Source organism: Lineus longissimus, chromosome 17, assembly GCF_910592395.1.
Source record: "Lineus longissimus chromosome 17, tnLinLong1.2, whole genome shotgun sequence".
NCBI classification, from domain to species: domain Eukaryota; kingdom Metazoa; phylum Nemertea; class Pilidiophora; order Heteronemertea; family Lineidae; genus Lineus; species Lineus longissimus.
Window position 1 is genome coordinate 14,980,724 of NC_088324.1, and position 20,028 is coordinate 15,000,751.

At 40.8% G+C, this 20,028-nt stretch overlaps 1 protein-coding gene across 9 annotated transcripts in view; it reads right to left on the reverse strand.

The window, feature by feature from the left end:
- Positions 1-20,028, reverse strand: part of LOC135501771 (proto-oncogene vav-like) — a 31,440-nt gene that overhangs the window by 3,910 nt on the left and 7,502 nt on the right. The window contains exons 4-21 of one of the 9 annotated variants that reach the window (XM_064794066.1): positions 18,329-18,545; positions 18,054-18,122; positions 17,603-17,818; positions 17,370-17,465; positions 16,914-17,075; positions 16,536-16,627; positions 16,179-16,224; positions 14,260-14,280; positions 9,909-10,111; positions 9,578-9,711; positions 9,400-9,438; positions 7,768-7,845; positions 7,112-7,233; positions 6,843-6,905; positions 4,615-4,847; positions 1,709-1,831; positions 693-789; positions 15-269 (exon numbers count right to left, since the gene is read on the reverse strand). In XM_064794066.1, the coding sequence (XP_064650136.1) occupies positions 15-269; positions 693-789; positions 1,709-1,831; positions 4,615-4,847; positions 6,843-6,905; positions 7,112-7,233; positions 7,768-7,845; positions 9,400-9,438; positions 9,578-9,711; positions 9,909-10,111; positions 14,260-14,280; positions 16,179-16,224; positions 16,536-16,627; positions 16,914-17,075; positions 17,370-17,465; positions 17,603-17,818; positions 18,054-18,122; positions 18,329-18,545 (2,266 nt within the window). Of the gene's footprint in view, positions 1-14; positions 270-692; positions 790-836; positions 925-1,708; positions 1,832-2,792; positions 2,960-4,614; positions 4,848-5,521; positions 5,674-6,842; positions 6,906-7,111; positions 7,234-7,767; positions 7,846-8,434; positions 8,483-9,366; positions 9,439-9,577; positions 9,712-9,908; positions 10,112-14,259; positions 14,281-16,163; positions 16,225-16,535; positions 16,628-16,913; positions 17,076-17,369; positions 17,466-17,602; positions 17,819-18,053; positions 18,123-18,328; positions 18,546-20,028 lie in introns of all 9 variants that reach the window. The other 8 variants (XM_064794067.1, XM_064794068.1, XM_064794061.1 and 5 more) reach the window with 8 other exon arrangements.

Here is a 20,028-nt window from a genome sequence, read left to right on the forward strand (position 1 = left end):
TATTCCTGACTTACCTTTCCATTAAGTTGGCCCTTCCACCATCCCTTATCTCCGCCCATTTTACTAATGATGGCCACCTTATCGCCACGTTTCAGCGATAACTGATTGACAGCTGTAGCGGCAAAGTCAAAGGAAGCCGTTGCGTAGCCCTTAATGGTGTTTTTGGGCGCGACTCGCCGCTGGCTCTCTTTCATTGGGAGCACTAACGTCGTGTTGAGCTCAGTGAAGCTGTCCGATAGTGAGTTATGTTGGTAGAAGTCAACCAGTTCCTGAAATTGACATTGTAGATGCAGGATAAGTAATAAGCAATAAGTCGATACACCAGGTCTCCAGGGAAGACTAACTTGTGAAAACAATCTCCACGTAGAACTGCTTTAGCGGCCATTTCTAACTTATGGTTATTCATGCTGTCATCTTGCAGTTTGGGTAAGAAGCATGCAAAGCAATATCTTCACTAGCATAGTTACTTGATACTGATAACCGGATGTTATTTCAGATTTTGTTCGACATGCTCCTCAGAGACAAGCCACCTTGCCTTTCACAAAGGAGAAGCTGTTATCAACCTTTCATTGTTAAATTGGTTTATCCATGAATATGATCACCATACCATAAGTTATAATAAGTAAACATGCAGGTTTTGTTATTGTTTAAATGAAGACGTCTGGTTTCTCTCTCCAAGAAGCTTTACTCACTGGGAGGCACCGAAAATATTTGACGTCTGCGATATAGACATGGTCATCTTCAGTTTGTCTGATGATGATATGTTTGGCTTTCACGTGATCTGCAGGTCTGCAATAACAATGTTTCATTCAAATCAACATGCAAATGTTACTTACAGGTATCGATTTAAAGTATTTAATATCCGCAATATAATATTGATCTTTATTTTTGAACACCCGGATGTGTTTGGCTTGACCTCCGTATCTGTAAAGCAAGCGTTGATTTTGGATTAGATATTGCACAAGACCGGCTAAAGAGCAGACGGATTAAGTGAGGTAGAACTTGAAATCATGCATACCATTACAACTGCATGAGATGAAAACAAGCATTACATGTACATGAGTGAGACAATTGCTGTGTTGAGTAACACAGCTGATCAAGGTGTGTCTGTTACACATAGGGCCTTGTACAAGTAAGATTAGCCTTTTGTACAAGCAACCCTCAATTGGAGAATATTTCAAGTCTACCCTACTCTGTATGCTGTGATGGTCCTGTTTGCACGACTTACTTTATACTGGGAGCATGTTGCCCGACTTACTTTATACTGAGAGCATGTTGCCCGACTTACTTTATACTGAGAGCATGTTGCCCGACTTACTTTATACTGGGAGCATGTTGCCCGACTTACTTTATATAGAGAGCATGTTGCCCGACTTACTTTATACTGAGAGCATGTTGCCCGACTAACTTTATACAGAGAGCATGTTGCCCGACTTACTTTATACTGGGAGCATGTTGCCCGACTTACTTTATACTGGGAGCATGTTGCCCGACTTACTTTATACTGGGAGCATGTTGCCCGACTTACTTTATACTGAGAGCATGTTGCCCGACTTACTTTATACAGAGAGCATGTTGCCCGACTTACTTTATACAGAGAGCATGTTGCCCGACTTACTTTATACAGAGAGCATGTTGCCCGACTTACTTTATACAGAGAGCATGTTGCCCGACTTACTTTATACTGAGAGCATGTTGCCCGACTTACTTTATACTGAGAGCATGTTGGCCTTTCCTGTTCTGGTTTGTGCTCTCTCTGATCAGGAACGTCCCGCAGGGATGGTGGTCCAGGGCCTTGTCAGCATCCTCTCGTGACATTGGACCAACAAACCTAAATGACAAGCAATGGCTATTAAGTATCCTGTCATAACAACCAAAAATGATTTCAAAAGTAAGTTCGTGATTACAAAAAGTTCCTCAAGTTTTCAAACATTGAAATGAATGCTTTTCGACAATATTTGCCCATATGGGGACAATTCAATCTGAATCCAGACTGTTTGGATTGGAGCTTCCAAAGTTACTTGTAGGCCGACTGTAGATCACTCTTGGTACCAACTTTGAATGCGATTACAGTGGAAAAAATGTCACAGCATGCACTGATAAGGACCTTGTGACAGTGATTGAAAACGTGCTGATTCTGTCTACAGAGGACAAGCACTTTATATACAATAGAATATTTCATATTTTTCACATGACACTGTAAACCCAGAGATATTCACGGCCATTTAATTTCACAGTTTTGTGAACTTGCAATTTTAGCGTTTACTTTTGATACAGGGTTTGCCAACCAGGAATTTAAATCTTTTTTTTGTGGCCAAATATATCCGGCTTTACAGTACTGCATTCAAAGTCACATGACATTGTGAGAAATTGTGATAAGAACAACAAGCAATAAATCAAATGTTTAATGTCCATGTTAGATTGTTAGCTATGATTAACAAGAATTAGTTAGGGTTTCCTTCAGGTATCTACTATCGATGGGACACAGACTTATTCAGACATGGAAGAATTTTAGTACAGCATTTTGCCAACCAAAAACTAGAGTTGACTATAGCAGCGATTTCAACTTGAACACAAAAATAAGAATTTTGTACACAAAAGAAATTTACAGAAACAACGACCTACATGTATAAATAGAGCTAAAATCAAAATAAACAAAATACAAAATAATAATTTTGTTGAATATTTAGGTTCAGCAAAGAACAGAAGGACCTAAGCTATGAAAGTTTGCCAAAAATTTTCAAAAAAAAAAATCTAAAAATCAAAAGAGCTTTTTATGCAAAGATACATACCAGGGAAATGACCCCAAGTCAGCCAAATTAACATAGGCATGGTGAGACTTTGTGCTGCCAGAGGGCGTTCGCACTAAACCATCAACCATATCGCCCTGCGGGCCGGGACTTTTCACCCGGTGACTAGGTGAGCGTAGACCATTACTATGGTCAATGTACGACTGTTTCTGTAAAAGCAGACAGATTTAGAAACTAGAAGCAAGTGTTAATTAGCGCACGTTCGTTAGCATGCTGGCACTCATAAGCAGAGTGGGTGTTTGTCACTGGCGCAGCTGTGACACACTCGTCTCAAAATATGTAAGTTTATAACTTTCATGAACAGCAAATGTTTTCAGACGAGGAGCATATGGCAAAGGTCTATGTCTAAGCCCTGCACATGCCATGATGATGATATTCCAATGGAGGATAGCTGCCTTAGCAAGAATTGAAGGACTACATCTCTCCTCAAACCTTTTGAAAGACTCCCTTTGTGATTGTAACTTCTGCCAAATATTAAAGTTTATTGAAATTATTTCCCGGACCATTTCCCAAAACATGTCATTAGTGAAAGTGGTGCTATTATTCAGCAGTGAAAATGTGTGGTACACATTCAAATCAGGCACTTCTTCAAACTCAGATCTTGGGATGACTTGCATAATTTGAGTGAGTGTGTCACATGACATGCAGCAGGCAAAGACAGAAGCAGACGACAGGTCACATGACACAGTTGGTCAATCCTGAAATGTTAAGTGAGAATGCTGTCTGACAACCCCTTCCCCCACAACAATAGCCTTTACCAAGGATTAAGGATTACTTTTATAAATGGGTTGGTAGATTATTAAGAAAGGGGAGACAGGATCAACATTGACTGTTAAAGGGACAAAACAATGTTGTTATCTGCTGTTAGTGAAAACACAAAAGTGATTATTTGGGTACAATGCACAGTGGGCCAAAATAATCCTATAGCCTATCACAGGGGGTAGGGGAAGGAGGGAGCCTCCAACTTAGGGGCAATAAGGACAGAAACGGCTTTATCATTAATTACTGTAATGGCAGTTTTGCAATTTCCAAAAGTTTTCATATTTTGTTTGTGATGGCTTTGGAAAGGCGAGTTCTTAATGAAGTATCGATCCTTAGGTGTGTGTTGCCGAGAAGTCTACCTTCCAGGCTGGACCTGCCCTATAAGGTATGCCAAGTTTCAATGTCAGCAGAGAGAGAGGGATCCACTCTGCTTTACCATGAATCCAGTCCCACTTAAGCCGAGAAGTCTACCTTCCAGGCTGGACCTGCCCTACAAGGTATGCCAAGTTTCAATGTCAGCAGAGAGAGAGGGATCCACTCTGCTTTACCATGAATCCAGTCCCACTTAAGCCGAGAAGTCTACCTTCCAGGCTGGACCTGCCCTATAAGGTATGCCAAGTTTCAATGTCAGCAAAGAGAGAGGGATCCACTCTGCTTTACCATGAATCCAGCCCCACTTTAGCGACAGTTACTTCTATTTCTATACAAGCTGAGCAGATGTGTTACAGTCTATCAAAGGCTAAGCATGTTTTTATCAATATTTACAGCTGTTATTGCATTAGGCAGTGCGTACATGTATCTCTGAAAAGATGACTCTGCAATTCTTACAAGGACTCAGCATTTCGTCACGCCTATTGTGATAGATTTCAAATGCATTAGCTGGTAATTGCAGCAACCTAGAGCTTCTCTTTAGACCGTTGTCAGCGATATCAAGCACTAGGTAAAAACCACTATTATTATATTGTACATTAGCAATTCATTATTCATGATAACGGCCTCTGTAAGCCATCGCAGTTCACAATGCCCTACAGCAAAGACATACCAACTATCTTCAGGGAACGGCTGCGGAGGAAGTGGAAGTTGCTTAGGAGGCCGGTTATCCACATGGTTTATATCATTGTTGACATCCAGGCAACTAGTAGTACGCTGTCCTGGGGGTGGAGGTTGAGGTGGCCGGACATTGCCGGGAGGCAGTGGTGGTGGCCGACCCCCTCCCTCAATACCAGGGGGAAGTGGAAGATGTTCAGGTGGCTTGACATCCAGGTAATCAACACCCTGTGAGAGTGAACATGACAGGAGATGCAGTAATCAAGATATTCAATAGAGTGGGTGAGAAGGTTGATGTGGCCACCAGGTCATTGATTATCAAGCATACTGGTAGATTAAATCTATACTTTATAATAGAAATAGGGCAACCGAGTTTTTTAACACTCCTGACATCCAGGCCTGAATAATAGTGGTTTTTATAAAGTGCTTTTTACTGACTAGGGTCTGTACCAAAGCACTTCAGAACAAATGTCACTAATATAGGACGCCACTGAGGTACTCCCCGGAATCAAGTGGCAGCCGTCATTTCAGCACACACCTGAACTCTATCTGTGAAGGACAAAGCTTCAACCAGACCGGGCTTTGATCCAACGACCCTACAGGGGTTACAAGCACAACAAACTGCCACAGGGAAACTGGAATAACTCACTCGATATATTATATTCAGATTTGTTTGCCGCGTACTTATATTTAGTTTTAAGAAGCCCCAGAATTGCTGCTTTTATTCCCAAAATCACAAAATCATCTAGAGCGTTTTAAGATTATGTGATGTTCCATCACCGATGCCTATCATAACGCATTGACATTTGATTCCTAGCTGAGATTGTCCACAAGCTGGCAAAGATACAGCAGAGTGAAGCAGTTCTGATGCAAATTAATCCAGATTGTTGCAAAAGGCATACCACGGACAAAGAGTCAAGTCGGCAGGACTTTGTACCCCGTTTGTCACAGGGATGGGTGGGGGAGGGAGGCTCGCACGTGCCATGATCGCACTTTGGTTTGAATCTGAGCGGTTGAATGTAGGTTGGGTTTGTTCATATGACGGCCGCCGCACCTAAGGGAAAAGACATTTTTGAAGAAATTTGAAATCATCCATGTAAAGGTGTGATGATTGAGCTGAAATGTGTTAGTTTAGAATTGGGGGTCAAACTACCACATCAACTCATTATGGACAATAGTCAATGAATAGCTCAATAAAAACAAACTCCAAAAAAATCCGACCAGCAGTAAGTGCTCCAGAGGGGGCCTAACATTTATGAATGGACCACAAATGACATCAATTTAGGAAAGGCTGAAACCCATAATGAGTTGACCAGTGTTCTGTTGGAAATCTATCAAGAGCTATAAGTTTGGAACAGTTTACCAAGTTACCAAAAGGAATTTTTGCAAAATCTTCCAGAAACACCAAAACATATTTCACAATGAACTATGCTGATTACACATGAAGATGTCATGTTCATAAGAACATGCAACCTTACAGCTTTTAAAAGATTTCAAAACTTGGATTAATAAGGTCAAAGGTCCCAACCAGGGGCTGTAGGATTACACAGACGAGAATATCAAACTGAACAAAGTGGACATGGTGTGAGACATTAGTGTGAGCATTCCAGACAGCGCCACCTTTCAGACATACCACTGATATTCTCGTAAGTTGTTTGGACGTGTGAACCGGTCATGTGACATTGACGCCACTCCGGCAAGTCCATCAACATTATCGCCATTGTTGAGCGTGTGATGATGGAAGGAGATGTTGTTCATTTCATAAGATGGCTTCTTCACGAGCCCCTGACCCTGTGGAGAGATGGGTGGTTAACAAAAATCGGCCGAGCTACGGCCCTCTTGCCGACTAAACATGTCATAGAAGGAAAGCTTGAAACATCAGGATCCATTGCTCTCGAGAAAAGGCTAAATTCAATTATGTGCAAACAAGGGAAGCTGAAAACAATGTCAAGAGCTGAAAGGAAGTACAATCGATTTCCTGTACATATATAATGACGAGAATTTCAGGATTTTATCTCAGTGAATCTTTTCTAACTAATTTTATCATGACCATGCTAGTATGAGTTCCAGTTGCAGTGATGACAATGATACCAATGCTTAACCTGTCTCCAACAGTACTCTTCAAAATTCAAACAACAAGCTTTATCACGTCACGAAGAAATTGACCACAAGTCTTATACATTTGGCTTCCAAATGCTTGTCATGTGTCATTTCAATACCCACCGGCTGCCGGAGATCCTTGACAAAACTTCGGGGAAACCAGCCCTCCACATTCCCCTTCCGGCCCTGCAAAAGAGATGAGCTGAATCAGACAAAGCCATCTTCGGCGGCTTCTCCTCTGTCCTATCTCTGGTCATCTGTTGCAGTGAATCTGTCTTTGGCCAGTGAGGAGGTGCCCATCGAGTCAACAGAGAGTCAGAGAAATTGAACAACTGGCAAAAACAGGCTTTGACAGCATTTGCTCAAATTAAATGCAACATTAGAGAACCTACCTCAAACCAGTCATTGCTCCGCTGAAGCAGTTCCAGAACATCTGTGTTCTCAAAGAAGAGTGGACTCTGGTCATTAGGGGGCGCCGGATTACCTCGGTAATTACGTACAGCTTTAACCTTTCCTGTGAAAAGAAGATTAAAGAGATTTCAGGAAATATTTCTCAGTAAGATGAGGAAAATGAAAATTCTCATGTTGACAAAGTTGAAAAGTTTTCATCATTTCTGTCAGGCATCCATTTTAATGATGTGTACTTTTTCAAAGGATGATCATAGACAAGTGGGGATCCAGGCCGCCCAGACCGGGTGTGGACCAGGCATACCATACACTGCCAAAACCCTGCGGTAGTGGAAGATGTAATATACGGTACACTGAAGCAATCCAACTGAACATGTGAGTGCTGATATTCTACAAAGCGTGCATTGCAGAGACTGTACACATATACAACTGAGGCTATTGGATAATCGATGGCTGAATGGTGCCAGTGAGAAGCCCAACCTGATCCCCCAATACCACAGCTACCACTCATTTGATCCAAATACTGTGAAATAAACATATCTGTCTCATATACCAATCTCATCACTTCATTATGAAACATCAGTTTCCCACTCAACAAAACATGCCAAAAACCAGCGACAAATTCTTGATTTATACATGCCTATAGCCTGTTTTGAGGATGGCACAGGAGGTGGGCCTACTGGAGGCCTAGGGGGTATATTGCCCGGACCCGCTGACACTGAAATACAAGAGATTATTTGTTAGAGCAGAGCAGCAGCATGTTAGAGGTTAGATGTGACGGCTGAACTTTGAAATGTATGGATTGACTTCGTCGGTTTCTTGGAAAGTATTCATCAGCCAGCGACAATCCTTGTAGGAATGATCTCCAGCCAATCTGAAGATGATGGGTTGAGAGATCTACATGTACATGTATCACTGGTCAAAACTACCAATGCTAGACAACAGACAACAGAGCTTACTTCAGTTGATCTTTTCTTGTCAATAGAGCAACATTTCATAGTTCAACCATTATTGCCTTTCTACAACATGTACAATGATTAATCTAAAGACGTATTACCATCGTAAAATCATTATATCCTATGTGTGAGGCTTTCAAATTGCATAACTTTTCTTATAAATCAATACAAGAAAAGTTACACAGAAAAATGCAGTGAAACCGCACATACACAGACAGTGATTTTACAATGTTAAGTACATTTCCAAAATATTTCGACCACCCTACAAGTCAGTACAAGAGATTTTGGAAACAGACACTTTAGATATCTATCCCTAAAAAACAAACTACATGTAGTGCGATAAATTCATACCAGAGGCCGGTACCGTAGGATCCCTAGGGGCAACCCTATGATTTCGGTCTGAAATGCAAGAAAGTCAAGACGGTTCGCACTATGATTGATTCGCTGGAAACTAATCCATATCAGGGCGTTGATTCTTTCCCTAGCAACTAGAAACAGTGCCACGGACCGCCCACCAAAAAATCACAACGGAAAACAAGAAAATGATTACACAAGCCGTGCAAATAGAATCAAAACGTGCTGTTAGACAACCAAGTCGACTGTCACTTTTCAAGGTATCTAAGGAACTTTAACGTCTAGCCTTTATTTTTCGGCAATATGATTTGGAGGAGCTGAAAAGTTGCGGCATTTTTCAAAGTTTGATGAATTTTTTATTCAAGTGGCAATAATTACAACGCAGGTGCAAGAAAAAATGCTGGTTTTCTGGTCAAGTCATCATCAAAGATAAATCCACCCCAAAACAGAGTTTTCACATCCTTGTTCAATGGAAACTTTTGTCAACAAGGATCTATTTTTTCAAGTTGTAATGAAAATCTACAAACCTGACAAGATTACATTATATGACCGGAGAACCAGGCACTGAAAGATTGTGACACAAAACCCACACACGACCTCCTCAAAATGATTTCACACATCTCATAATCTCGTGTATTATTTCAAGCATATCACAGTATCACAAACTTTTTGTCCAAACATATTGTTTCTACTTGGATGTGATATTATTTGTCAATACTCCAAATGAAACAAGGGTGGCCTTGGTTTTCAAGGATTCAATTTCATTCCTGCCATCAACTGAAATCAGTCTGTCAAACTCTTACCCTAAAAAATCATTTTCAGCAAAACTACTACTCAGAATGTCTTGCAAATTGGCTGTGTGTCTAAATGATTTTGGCGAGGCAGTGTCCACCACAAGAATGATAATGAGGGAATGTACGATACTTTACCCGGTAGGGGAGCTCCATTTCTTAATATCTCACCTCTTCGAATGCATTCTTTATGTACATTCATGTCGGTATCTGCAAAAAGACAAGAAAAATAACTTTTCTTGGTATCACAAAGTGGGTCGTGTTGATAGTGGACTTCACAAAAAAGGTCAGTCTTGATATGAAGACGATGATGACGAGCTTTGGGAGTGTCACCGTGTATTTCACTTACTTTTGCAATTGTAGCCCTGGAAAAATATGCCCCGAAGAAGTCTCTTACAGATGCTGCATTCTGTTGGCTTGTCAAACGTGTGCATGACAAAGTCATGGCCATTCTCCCGGTAACCCGGAGGCTGATTATTTTCTCTGAAAGGAGACAACAATTGAGACATTTGGAAATATGTTTTGACAAAGTCCGGTGTGATCCAGAACTGAGAATTACGGCAAGTTCTGCAAGCCACTTGCATATCTTACATTTGAAGGGGTGTGCTACATTTGAAACATAGAGATATTGGCACTATTCTATCTTCAGGCGACCCTCTATGCATCCTAAGCCAACTTACAAAGCCATCTGTAATGCGCAGACCCACGCGTCTCGCTGGTCGTCCGTCTTTGTCAAGAACGTTATGACATTCGTCTGATTCTTCTCGACTAATAGGAATGGGTGACTCCACTTTTCTATCCTCGTTTTATTCGTCGGGATGTTGTGTACCTCCATTTTGTAATTTGAGAGGATATAGCATGTCTTGTAGCTGTAGACCTCACCCTGAAAGATAAAGCAGTTTATGTTTAGTTGAAAGAAACAATGGACTTGATCAACACAGAGGACCCTGATAAAGAGTACAGAAAGGAACCAAACCAAAAAGTGCGGGATCCAGGGGCTGGCTCATCTGGCTGCAGACCCCTTTTTACAAACATTCAAAGAATTTAAAGATTGTCCAAAAGCATAGCCATAAGTGTGCACCTCATTTCATTAATTCCAACTTGTTTGTCAAAGTGATTATCAGACATTTGGCAGTTTGTGATGTGAGCAATAGAATCGTAGACAAACGCGACATAAAAATCTGAAGAACAAAAATGCGGTTAGTGCTAAACATTCAACTATACACAAGCAGGCATTCAGCATTGTTCAGACGGTTAGTTATGCAAGATTGTGTGATTAATACCAGACACCAGACACCCCTATCCCCAACCCCAAATGAAATGTACATGTATGTATTGTAAAGTGATGCGAATGAAATGAATTGACAATGACTAACAATGAAACTAGGACCAGAACAAACTAGAATTGTCGGTTGAGTCTGCAGGCAGACTCTGGAGTCTCCGTCAACTGTGGGGTGCTTTGTTGAGGAAGTGGAGGAGGCAGTATGTTTTGGATAAAAGTTTATTGGGAAAATAGATATATACATATAGTTGGAGATTAAAAGTCGTGTTACTGGTTTGTAGACCTTGGTATGAGAATTGTCTTCGCTGGCAAGGTTTGCATTGGGTTTATGTTGCTGCTGTGTTAACGCTGTGTTGGGATAGCAGCGATGGTGATGTTGTGGTTCACATGTGCCTTAGGTCTCACTTGCCAGTGCAATGGCCGGGCCTACCTGGCTCCACAAATGGCGCGACGTCATTTCATGCATACCCCTGTTCAAGTGGCTGTCGACCTTGCAGTATATCACTCTCACACATAAACCTATACATTTCTGAATAGCTTGTCGCTTCTAGAATACATCTGGCCAGCTTTCATTGTTATCAAGTAATTCAGTCATGAGAACATGGGGGCAGCACAATACATGAGACACCCTGTACATCGATGAAAATTTTGAAAATTTCACCTTGCCGCCTTATAACTTGACGATGGATGGTGAAATAATATTTTTATAAACTTCTACTTATCACCTTGAGAAAGCCAAATAATAACAATTTTAAATTTTGATACCAAAATAGGGTGTCGTTGCGGCTTTTCTTTGAGCATTTTGACCGCGAAGTCTCACCTTGAGAACATGTGCACTCTGACAGGAACCAGTTCATGTCAACATCCGATTGAGCTATAAAAAGCATGCGAGGCCTGGTCACTGCAGACGTGCACAGAAGAAGCTGATATTTTCCTCAAATAATCGTCAGAGCTACCTCTTCACAAAATACCCAGGACACCGACATTTGAACATGCAGCAATAGCGATATGATAGGCTTATCTGTATCCATGGTAATCGCCTGAGATTGAAGAACTTTTTTTTTAAGGGGACCAATGTTGACCTGATCACCACTGGCTAGTGAGACCTTAAACACCATTCTGCACATGCGACTTGCGCATGACCGGAACTTGATCGTCTTATCAACGCCGTCGCCTCGCTCCAAGGCCCTGCCTGTATTGAGCACTATTGTTGCCGCGAAAATTTGTTTGTAGCAAGAATAACGTATAACAACAATGAATCATAAAAGATTTCAATTTATGTCTAAGCAAGTGTGTTCCTGTAATCGTTGCTCTTAAGTACGAATTGATCAATTGCGGCCATTTTCAGTCCATTTCCACGGGCCACTTCCTGTCCAACATGGAAGCTATCGAAATTGGCAGGGAATATGGTCGCATAATATGTCTCGTTTGGAGAATGTGCAATGGCGGAAATCGAAATTGGCAGGGAATATGGTCGCATAATACGTCTCGTTTGGAGATTGTGTAATGGCGGATCAAATTTTCACGACCCATCGCCAAACGTCTGTCTCGTCCCCTAAAATATGTCGTTATTGCTCGCTAAATAATTCTGAAAATTCGCACTGCACACCTTTGATGTTTCGAAAAACAACTCATTATACTATTTGATTTACTTAATGTCCAGTTTTCCCTAAACTTCGCGAACACGAATCCACCTGGGTTCTCCAATCACCAATGATATACACAGTGCATTGCATACACCGTAGTCACATGGAACGGGGTTATAAATTGGGGGAATTTGCCTAGCTAAACCAAGAGTCTCCTTTCAACCCTACATACGTAGGTTGACGGAGACTAATGAAGGGCTTAGAACAGTTGTTGACAATAGGTGCATGGTGACTGTCTATCTGCTCTTGTCAGCAACTCAGTTTAGTTTTTTTCTTCAGAAGTGTGCTCTCTAAATCCCTTCAACATTGTCTCAACGAGCGAACATGAACTTGGGTATCAACTGCACTTGCTTTCCTTATCATATCACATGCAGATGAACATTTAAAGCTGAAAGAATATCTCCCTAAATCACAAATTCAGAAAAAAGCTCTTGAAGTCAAACCAAACAAGTGAATAAGTGAGGAATGAACATGAATCTAATCAACTGAGGTTCCCTTCTCAGGACTGAATTGAAATTGTTCCCAATTCCAAGCAGCCAAACAGTGGTTAGACCAACGTTTATTATCCCCACGACACATGCAACCCTCCTGAGCTCAATTATAAACCCATTCTACAACATCCACTAAAATGACAAGGATATACAACATGCAGCAAGTAACCTTTTAAAAGCAGTATAACTATAAGCCTTTTCTTGAAACAAATGTCTTGTGCGGCAACTTTTGTCACATCTTCTTATTTGTAAACAATCCTAACTGATTTCCTAATTGTTAGGGTATTAAAAGTACATCAGTTGAATAGGAGAGTGAGCCATGGTCTGGCGCCTACCCACGACCTTGCACAGGCACACAGTAGTTGCTTGCTCTTCTGTAGGTCAACAGGCTCATGTCGTTGATCTTAAGTGAAGTCAATACACAAACAAACATATACATGTAATGCAATTTATAACAAAGAAATAAAACACAAAAAACAAGGTCGTGCACATACATTGATATCCTACCACCATGACACTAGCAGGACCCACCATAGGCACAGTCAGAAACCCTTCATTGAAACAAGGGTACCTTATGTATCAGCAGAAAGGGCCAAACTATTGGACAACATATATGATTGTTAACCTACTCAATACCCTAGAGCAGGGTGCTTCAGGCTCCTAAACTTCTATATGAAAAGTGGAGGCCCAACCAAAACAAACAGTTCATTGAACTTTTGGAAATAAATAAACAGTACGGTGGAATGAAATTCACCGGTGAGGAAAGCTGGAGTTGTGAAGTGAATCTTGACATGCATGATTGAGATTCAAAAAGTTAGCTCCTGTTATCAGCACACATTACTTTTCTAAAAGTTGTTCCTGGCTGATACAAAGCCACAACTCGTCCTTTACACAGACATCCACTGATGACCTGTACATGTTCAAATCTTGATACCGGTAACTGCACTGCAAAAGCAGTAGCTAACATTATGACGCAATAGTGCAGGTAAGATTCGCAGTTGACAAGACCCCAACTTCTCCTACAGTTCGAGAGGACGTGACAGGACAAGGACCTATCGAGAGACTCCCAAAAGGGGGCAGCACTCTCAAGAAAAGGATTCCTACCACCCAGAAAGTATAAGTTTAAGATATGGAGAATGCATGCAAAGTATGGTACATCCATGGCTATTGGAACAGAATCTCACTGGTTAGTCCCAGCACCGAGGGTATGAAGACATTATCATCACATTAAGGTTCATCCTTCCCCCCCAGCTATAGAAACCAACTCCTGTTGTCCACACTGCTTTAGGACTGTACTGTAAATCACTGTACACGTCCTGTTCTGAACTCAAGGCAGTCAGACGTTGAAGCAAAATTAGTCTGTAGTCCCTGCTGACACTTCTGTCACTGGCAGTTGAGAAGTCCAGATGTTTTAAAATCAATTTCATCTTAATTTTCAACAACAATCGCAATCACCAGCATGTATGATCCCTTTGAGTTGCTAGTGTAGCTAAACTGGTACTATAAACAACATCATAAATGTCAGGCCACATTATAACGACTGCCCCAAAGAGGTGACATTCCGGGTAGAAGGATCCCTGTGAGAGCATCTAAAGCATAGCTTAAAGCTTACCCCTAAAAACTTATCCATCATCTACAAGAAAGGAGACAAAGAGGACAAACATATGAAATGGCTGTGTGGTGAATGCAGTATGTCAGTGTGCACATGATGAAGTGAAAAGAGAATTGGCTAAACTGGAAGGTCCACTGTAAAATCACTTTAAAATTGGTAGAAGAATGAATTTTCATTCAACTATAAATCTTCCAGTGAATGGTCATATCAAAAGGGTTACAAATGGTACCATCAGGAAGAGCCCATTGGGAGGTCGCCGACGGATGGTCACATCAGTAGGATGTGACACCTAACTTTTGAAGTGCGCGTGCTTCTCACCACACTATACAAATCCTGGAAGAGTGATCATCCTTCATGAAGTTTGCAAAATGGATTATATCGGTCCAACACAAAACAAAAGTGATTTAACAGTAAACCCACAAATGTTAAAAGCCTGTTTCGATTAAAATGGTCAGTGTAAATCTGTTGTACAAATGTAAATATGTCCCGAAGATGCAATTTCTGTCAAATTGAGGAAGAAGAAAAACTTCACAACTTTTCATTCGAAGCCACCTGATTGGTCAAGAGTAGACCTTTTTTCTGAAGATCAACCAATCAGAAGGCTTATTTTGAAAAGAGATGTTTAATATGCACCCATAAGACCTCATCATAAAACACCAGGTTGATTTTAAACCTTGCCCTCTGTACAATACATGAAGACCGGAGAGTAAAACATGCCATAAAACATGAGCACTGGTTGACGACACCACTTGACAGGTCATGACAAGACTTGGAAGCTCTATGTGATAGTCGGGAGGGAGACATAGGCATTCAGATTCAAAAAAATTCACATCCAGCTATTAAAAAAAACTTCAGAAAATTTCAGTGATGCATTTTTTTGTCAATGGCATACCCTGAGAGGACTATGGATATCTTTCCTTTGACAACTAGATACAATAAATCTCATAGAGATTGGACTGGTTTAAACCAGATCATTGCATAAACAGACAGGTTCCCAAGTCCAAGCTGCAAGTCTGTTTACAGAATGAATAAAACTGCATGTCCAGTAGAGTCTGATTAAAATACAAAGTTAACTGCATGCAGTTGTATGCAGTTGTATGCAGTTGTATTATTAACTTGGTTTGGTAAAATTTGAGTTGGTTTTTATTCTGAGAAATTCAAAACATTTTTTGAATTTCCTTCAGTCCTGTCGGGGATAGATATTCAAAAGCTGCAAAACTGGACAGAATTTAAAAACACAATCCCAAACCATGCAGCTATCTCATACCAGTTTCATATTTACAACTTTAAAAACAATATAATTTGATTTGTTTTGTTGGTTAAAAAGCAAAACTTGACCAAGTCAGTGCTTTGATTAAATAGCAGCAGTGATGGACAAGACTGGTTAACAATGAACACATGCAGTAAACCCCATGTGTGTATATCACTCGCAGGCCATTTCAGACCCATTTCACTTTGATTTCCTGCAGGCAGAACATAGATCTGCATGGCGTAACCCATCACTTTGCCAAAAGAAATAAACCGAACAAAATTTAGTCATGTTCACAAATGGTGTCAATGTTATGGGGTTTACAGTACATGTCAAAACTTTTTGATGAAAAAATATGAAACTTCACCACAACCACAGTTGAAACTTTCTAGTGCTCTCCATGGATATAACAAACAAACATGTTTGTTTGAAAAAATTATCACCTTGTGTTTCACAGGGCTTTTTCTCTCCTTCGAAACATAGGTGAAACAAATTTCTCACTTTTTGATCACATATAGCAAATAATTTTGCTAGAATTCGCCAAATTTTTCGCCACGGAGAACACTCTCTCTAAACCTTAAGCATGACATGTGCCCTCTAGTGACAATAGCTGTACACACTCCGGTAAAGAGATGAGAAAAGTTTATTGCCTGACCCCGTTCTTTCCTACCTTGGCTTTACACATCAACATCACACGGTCGAACAGGAACACATATCTGAAACAAAGGAGAAGTTAGGATTTGGCGGTAGGATTCTGCCCTGATTTGGTTGTTCTTATTCTACACTGCCTTACAACTTTGACCTCACAATAGGCAAACAGACATTGGGAAACCTGCAGACATCAAGACAGAAAGTACAGACATCACTCAGCTAATCCATTCTCCAAACGGACTGAAGATTATCTCTCTGCCACACCAACTTCCATTACACCATGAGGTCCCAGATGTGGCAGATGATATCTGAATTACAGATCAATAGCGATTGATATTCACCTTTGAAGAAGAAAACCCCAGCCCGACTGACATACCTTGTCTTGGGTCTATTATCATCATGTGACCTCACCCGAAGTTCACCATCTTTCTGTAGTCGACCATAATCTTTCAGGGAAGTATTCTCAGGCTGCAAAAGAGAAGAAATGAACTGTGAATGCACAATGCAACAATTCAAGTGTTGGGTCATACTGGAAGTGGAAGGTATCTGACTCTCAATCCAAGGATTGTTGGGTTCAAATCAAAGTCTGGTTGTTACTTTGTCCTTCACAGGTCAAGTTCAAGTCAACACTGCAGGAACAGCTCCTTGATACACCAGAGTGCTTTCCAGAAGACCTATAATAGTTGCAGTCATCATAAAATGGTTTGAGATAGACCAAGGCCAGTATCAAAGTGGTCTATATACTCCTACTCACCCAAGTCAGCTCTGTAATACTTTCTTGTATTTCCTTGATAAGAAGAAGTCGTTCGTTGTCTCTCTTCACTTCGTTCACGTAGGCTGACAGATCTTCCATAGCTTCGAGAGCCTTCTGGAGGCCATCTTTGTCTTGGTCGGGGTCGGTGTGTTTGATTAACTCCTGAAGAAGATAACAATCTCATTCACATAAAACTTGTAAAGGGCCGACATTTTCAGATTTATAGAAACGTAATAGGGAACTGTGAAGATCCCAGGTCATAATCATAGCACTGTCGTTCAATGAAAGAGAAATGCAAGTTTACAGACTTACCGGTAGTTGAATGAATTGCCATGCCATGCCAGTCTGTATAGCAAAAGACACTTCGAAGGGCTATCGCCAAGTTCTATAAATCAAAGCTACAAAACTGACCTGTCCTTGAGAACAAACAACGAATGTGTAAAGAGAAAGTGTTACCTTGAGAAGTAAGTGATACTTTAGAACTCGTTGCATAGGAACAAGAAGAAGGTCTCGTAATCTGAACTTTCCATCTTTGGCATTTCGTTGGCACTCCTAGAAAAGACAAAAGGATGAAGATGAAGAATTCTATGACAATAGACCCCAAGGTGACAGCCCAACCCCATGCAATGACATGATATCTAGTTTTTTATAAGAATTATTCATCACAGTTCAGTTTCTTGAATACCTACCAGTATACTTTGTTTGATCAGCTCGTTTTTGGAGACTTCCTCAATGTGTGTTTGCGCATCAGGCAGATGTGAGCAGAAATCACTGTAGATTAAAAACTTTGTTTTCCATTTTAAAAAACAGTCACTAATTTTTGGCGAGGCCGGAGTGCTTTGCGTTGGTGCTGCGCATGCCTTGTGTAGCTCACTGTGAAAGCCAGTGTGAACTTGGGCGAGGTCCTGGAAAGCAGAAGAGATCATTTTATAAAATTCTGAAGAAAGCCTATCATTTTGAACTTAAACAAGAAATTACTTTTGGATGTCTCCTACACTTTTAGAGACTTTGTGCACTGTCATCGGTCATCCAGCCACCCTCCCAAGTTCTCCCCACCACTTGGACTCGGGTGTTAGACAAACAGTCATATCGCCCTACCCTCTATAAGGGAGGGTCTCTTGCTATGGTACCTCTACTCACCTCTACATATTTAAATACGATTTCCCTGTCAATCTGTGGTAAGACATTTCTCAAAGGCCTCAAGAAATGCTACAAAAAATAGAAAGAAAATTTCACCATTTTTAAAATCTATATGAATAGAAATCAGTTACTCTGTGAAAAATTTACATTAGTCCTTCAACATAATCAACACTGAAACATTCACTCTGGAAAACTGTAAAATTTTTGGGCAAAATGATTTTGTCTCAGATTATATGGACTTGACTATAATTACGCAGTAGTCTTGGCAAACTCACTGTTATAATCATATTCAGCGCATCCACATAGTTATTTTCCGTCTCAACCAACTCCTTGATGCAGAAATCACGTTTTGATTTGGCGGGGGCGGTCGGACTCGGTGGTAGAGCGGCCGCCTGACCTTTTGTTGTCCCACCGCAGACTATCGTGTCGTAAATGTCCTCCTCTTCATCATCATCGTCATCCCGGTCATAGATGGTTATGTCCTGAATGTCTCTGAAAAACACATTAAAAATTGTTAAAACAAAATTGGCTGTAGTGTTATTTCAAGTCGCGACTTAGGAAACAGGAAAGTTGAGGACAAATGATGCTCCCAGTCTGAGTCTAGTTCAAAGGCAAACAGGGAATTGCTGCAGAGAGGGGTCCAAAATGACCTCCAGGAGAGGGGTTTACATTCTCTCTTTGTTTCATTTCCTCCTCTTCGAAGTCATTCTCACCAAATGCCCAAATATTGACTGAAAGAGGATATCACATCAGATCTGTCGGTTCAACTATCGATGTTTGTGCTATCTCGGCAGAATACAGCAAAAGAATTAGTCATCGTATCATTGTATGTGAGTAATATGATGAAAAGGTGATGGAGTACTACGAGCAGGAATAAAACAGAACTGATCAATACCCGAGGGGGATAATCAATGGAAATACACTCATTTTTTAACTGGCAGCATAGAAATAGCTACCATGGGAGGGGTGGGTGTGCGTGTCAGGCTAGTGCCAGCAGTTTTTCAGGTATGATTCGCCACTGGAGATATCATAACTGAAGCTGTGGGTGAAACATTGGGCAGCAGATAATGAATTCTATTTGAATGTGTCCACTCGGTAGCGCAGAAATAGCTTACCAGCTTACAGCATAGGCGTTAGAGGGCGGGAGGGGTGGGTGAGCACTCCAACAGTTGCAACTACTGATTGATGGATCATGGTTGTTGTAAATATTGAAGCTAAATTCTGACACCAACAAACTACAAGCTGGCAGAGACACTGTCTATTGCATTAGCCAAATTACCGTTATGAGAAGAAGACCTCAATGAACTTGTCAAATATGGCATTTCAATTTCATTAACCCCTAAGAAACTTAACGCGCCTAACCACGCCATCAGTATCAGCAGCCACCTGACAGCAAACAATGGTACCTGTATCTGTGACAAGTCGATCAATTAATGGAGATACAATGGCAAGAATCAATAGGCATTGTCAATGCTGGATGTGGCATCTTCTACTCTAGAGGTAGTAGAACGAAGCACTGGGCTCAACATGCATGGCACTTACTGGGGATGACAAAATTTACTGACAGAACGATGAAATCTTGTCCCCATTGGTACAATATACCTCTGATTTTGGAACATGAAAACCTACTATGGATTAATTTGATAGCGACTCCAGAACAAAATGCAATAATTACATCGATATTGGTACAGTCAACTAGAGAACTGAATGAATGGATCTGTCAGGAACAATCATCATAGATGTCAGACTAACTCCAATGTAGGATGAAGCATTCAGAAATGGTAAACGACGGTTGAATCATCTTCATTGGGAATTCATTGGTTCAGAGGGGTTTGTTCAGTGGCCAACTGAAGTGCAACAGCTATACTCTCAATATCTGAGACCAAGTAGATTACTTTGGATCTGTTTCCTCCACAAGACATTTTGAAATTGGCCATCTTAGTGCAATATCACAGTCATTTTGACTCGTTCAATG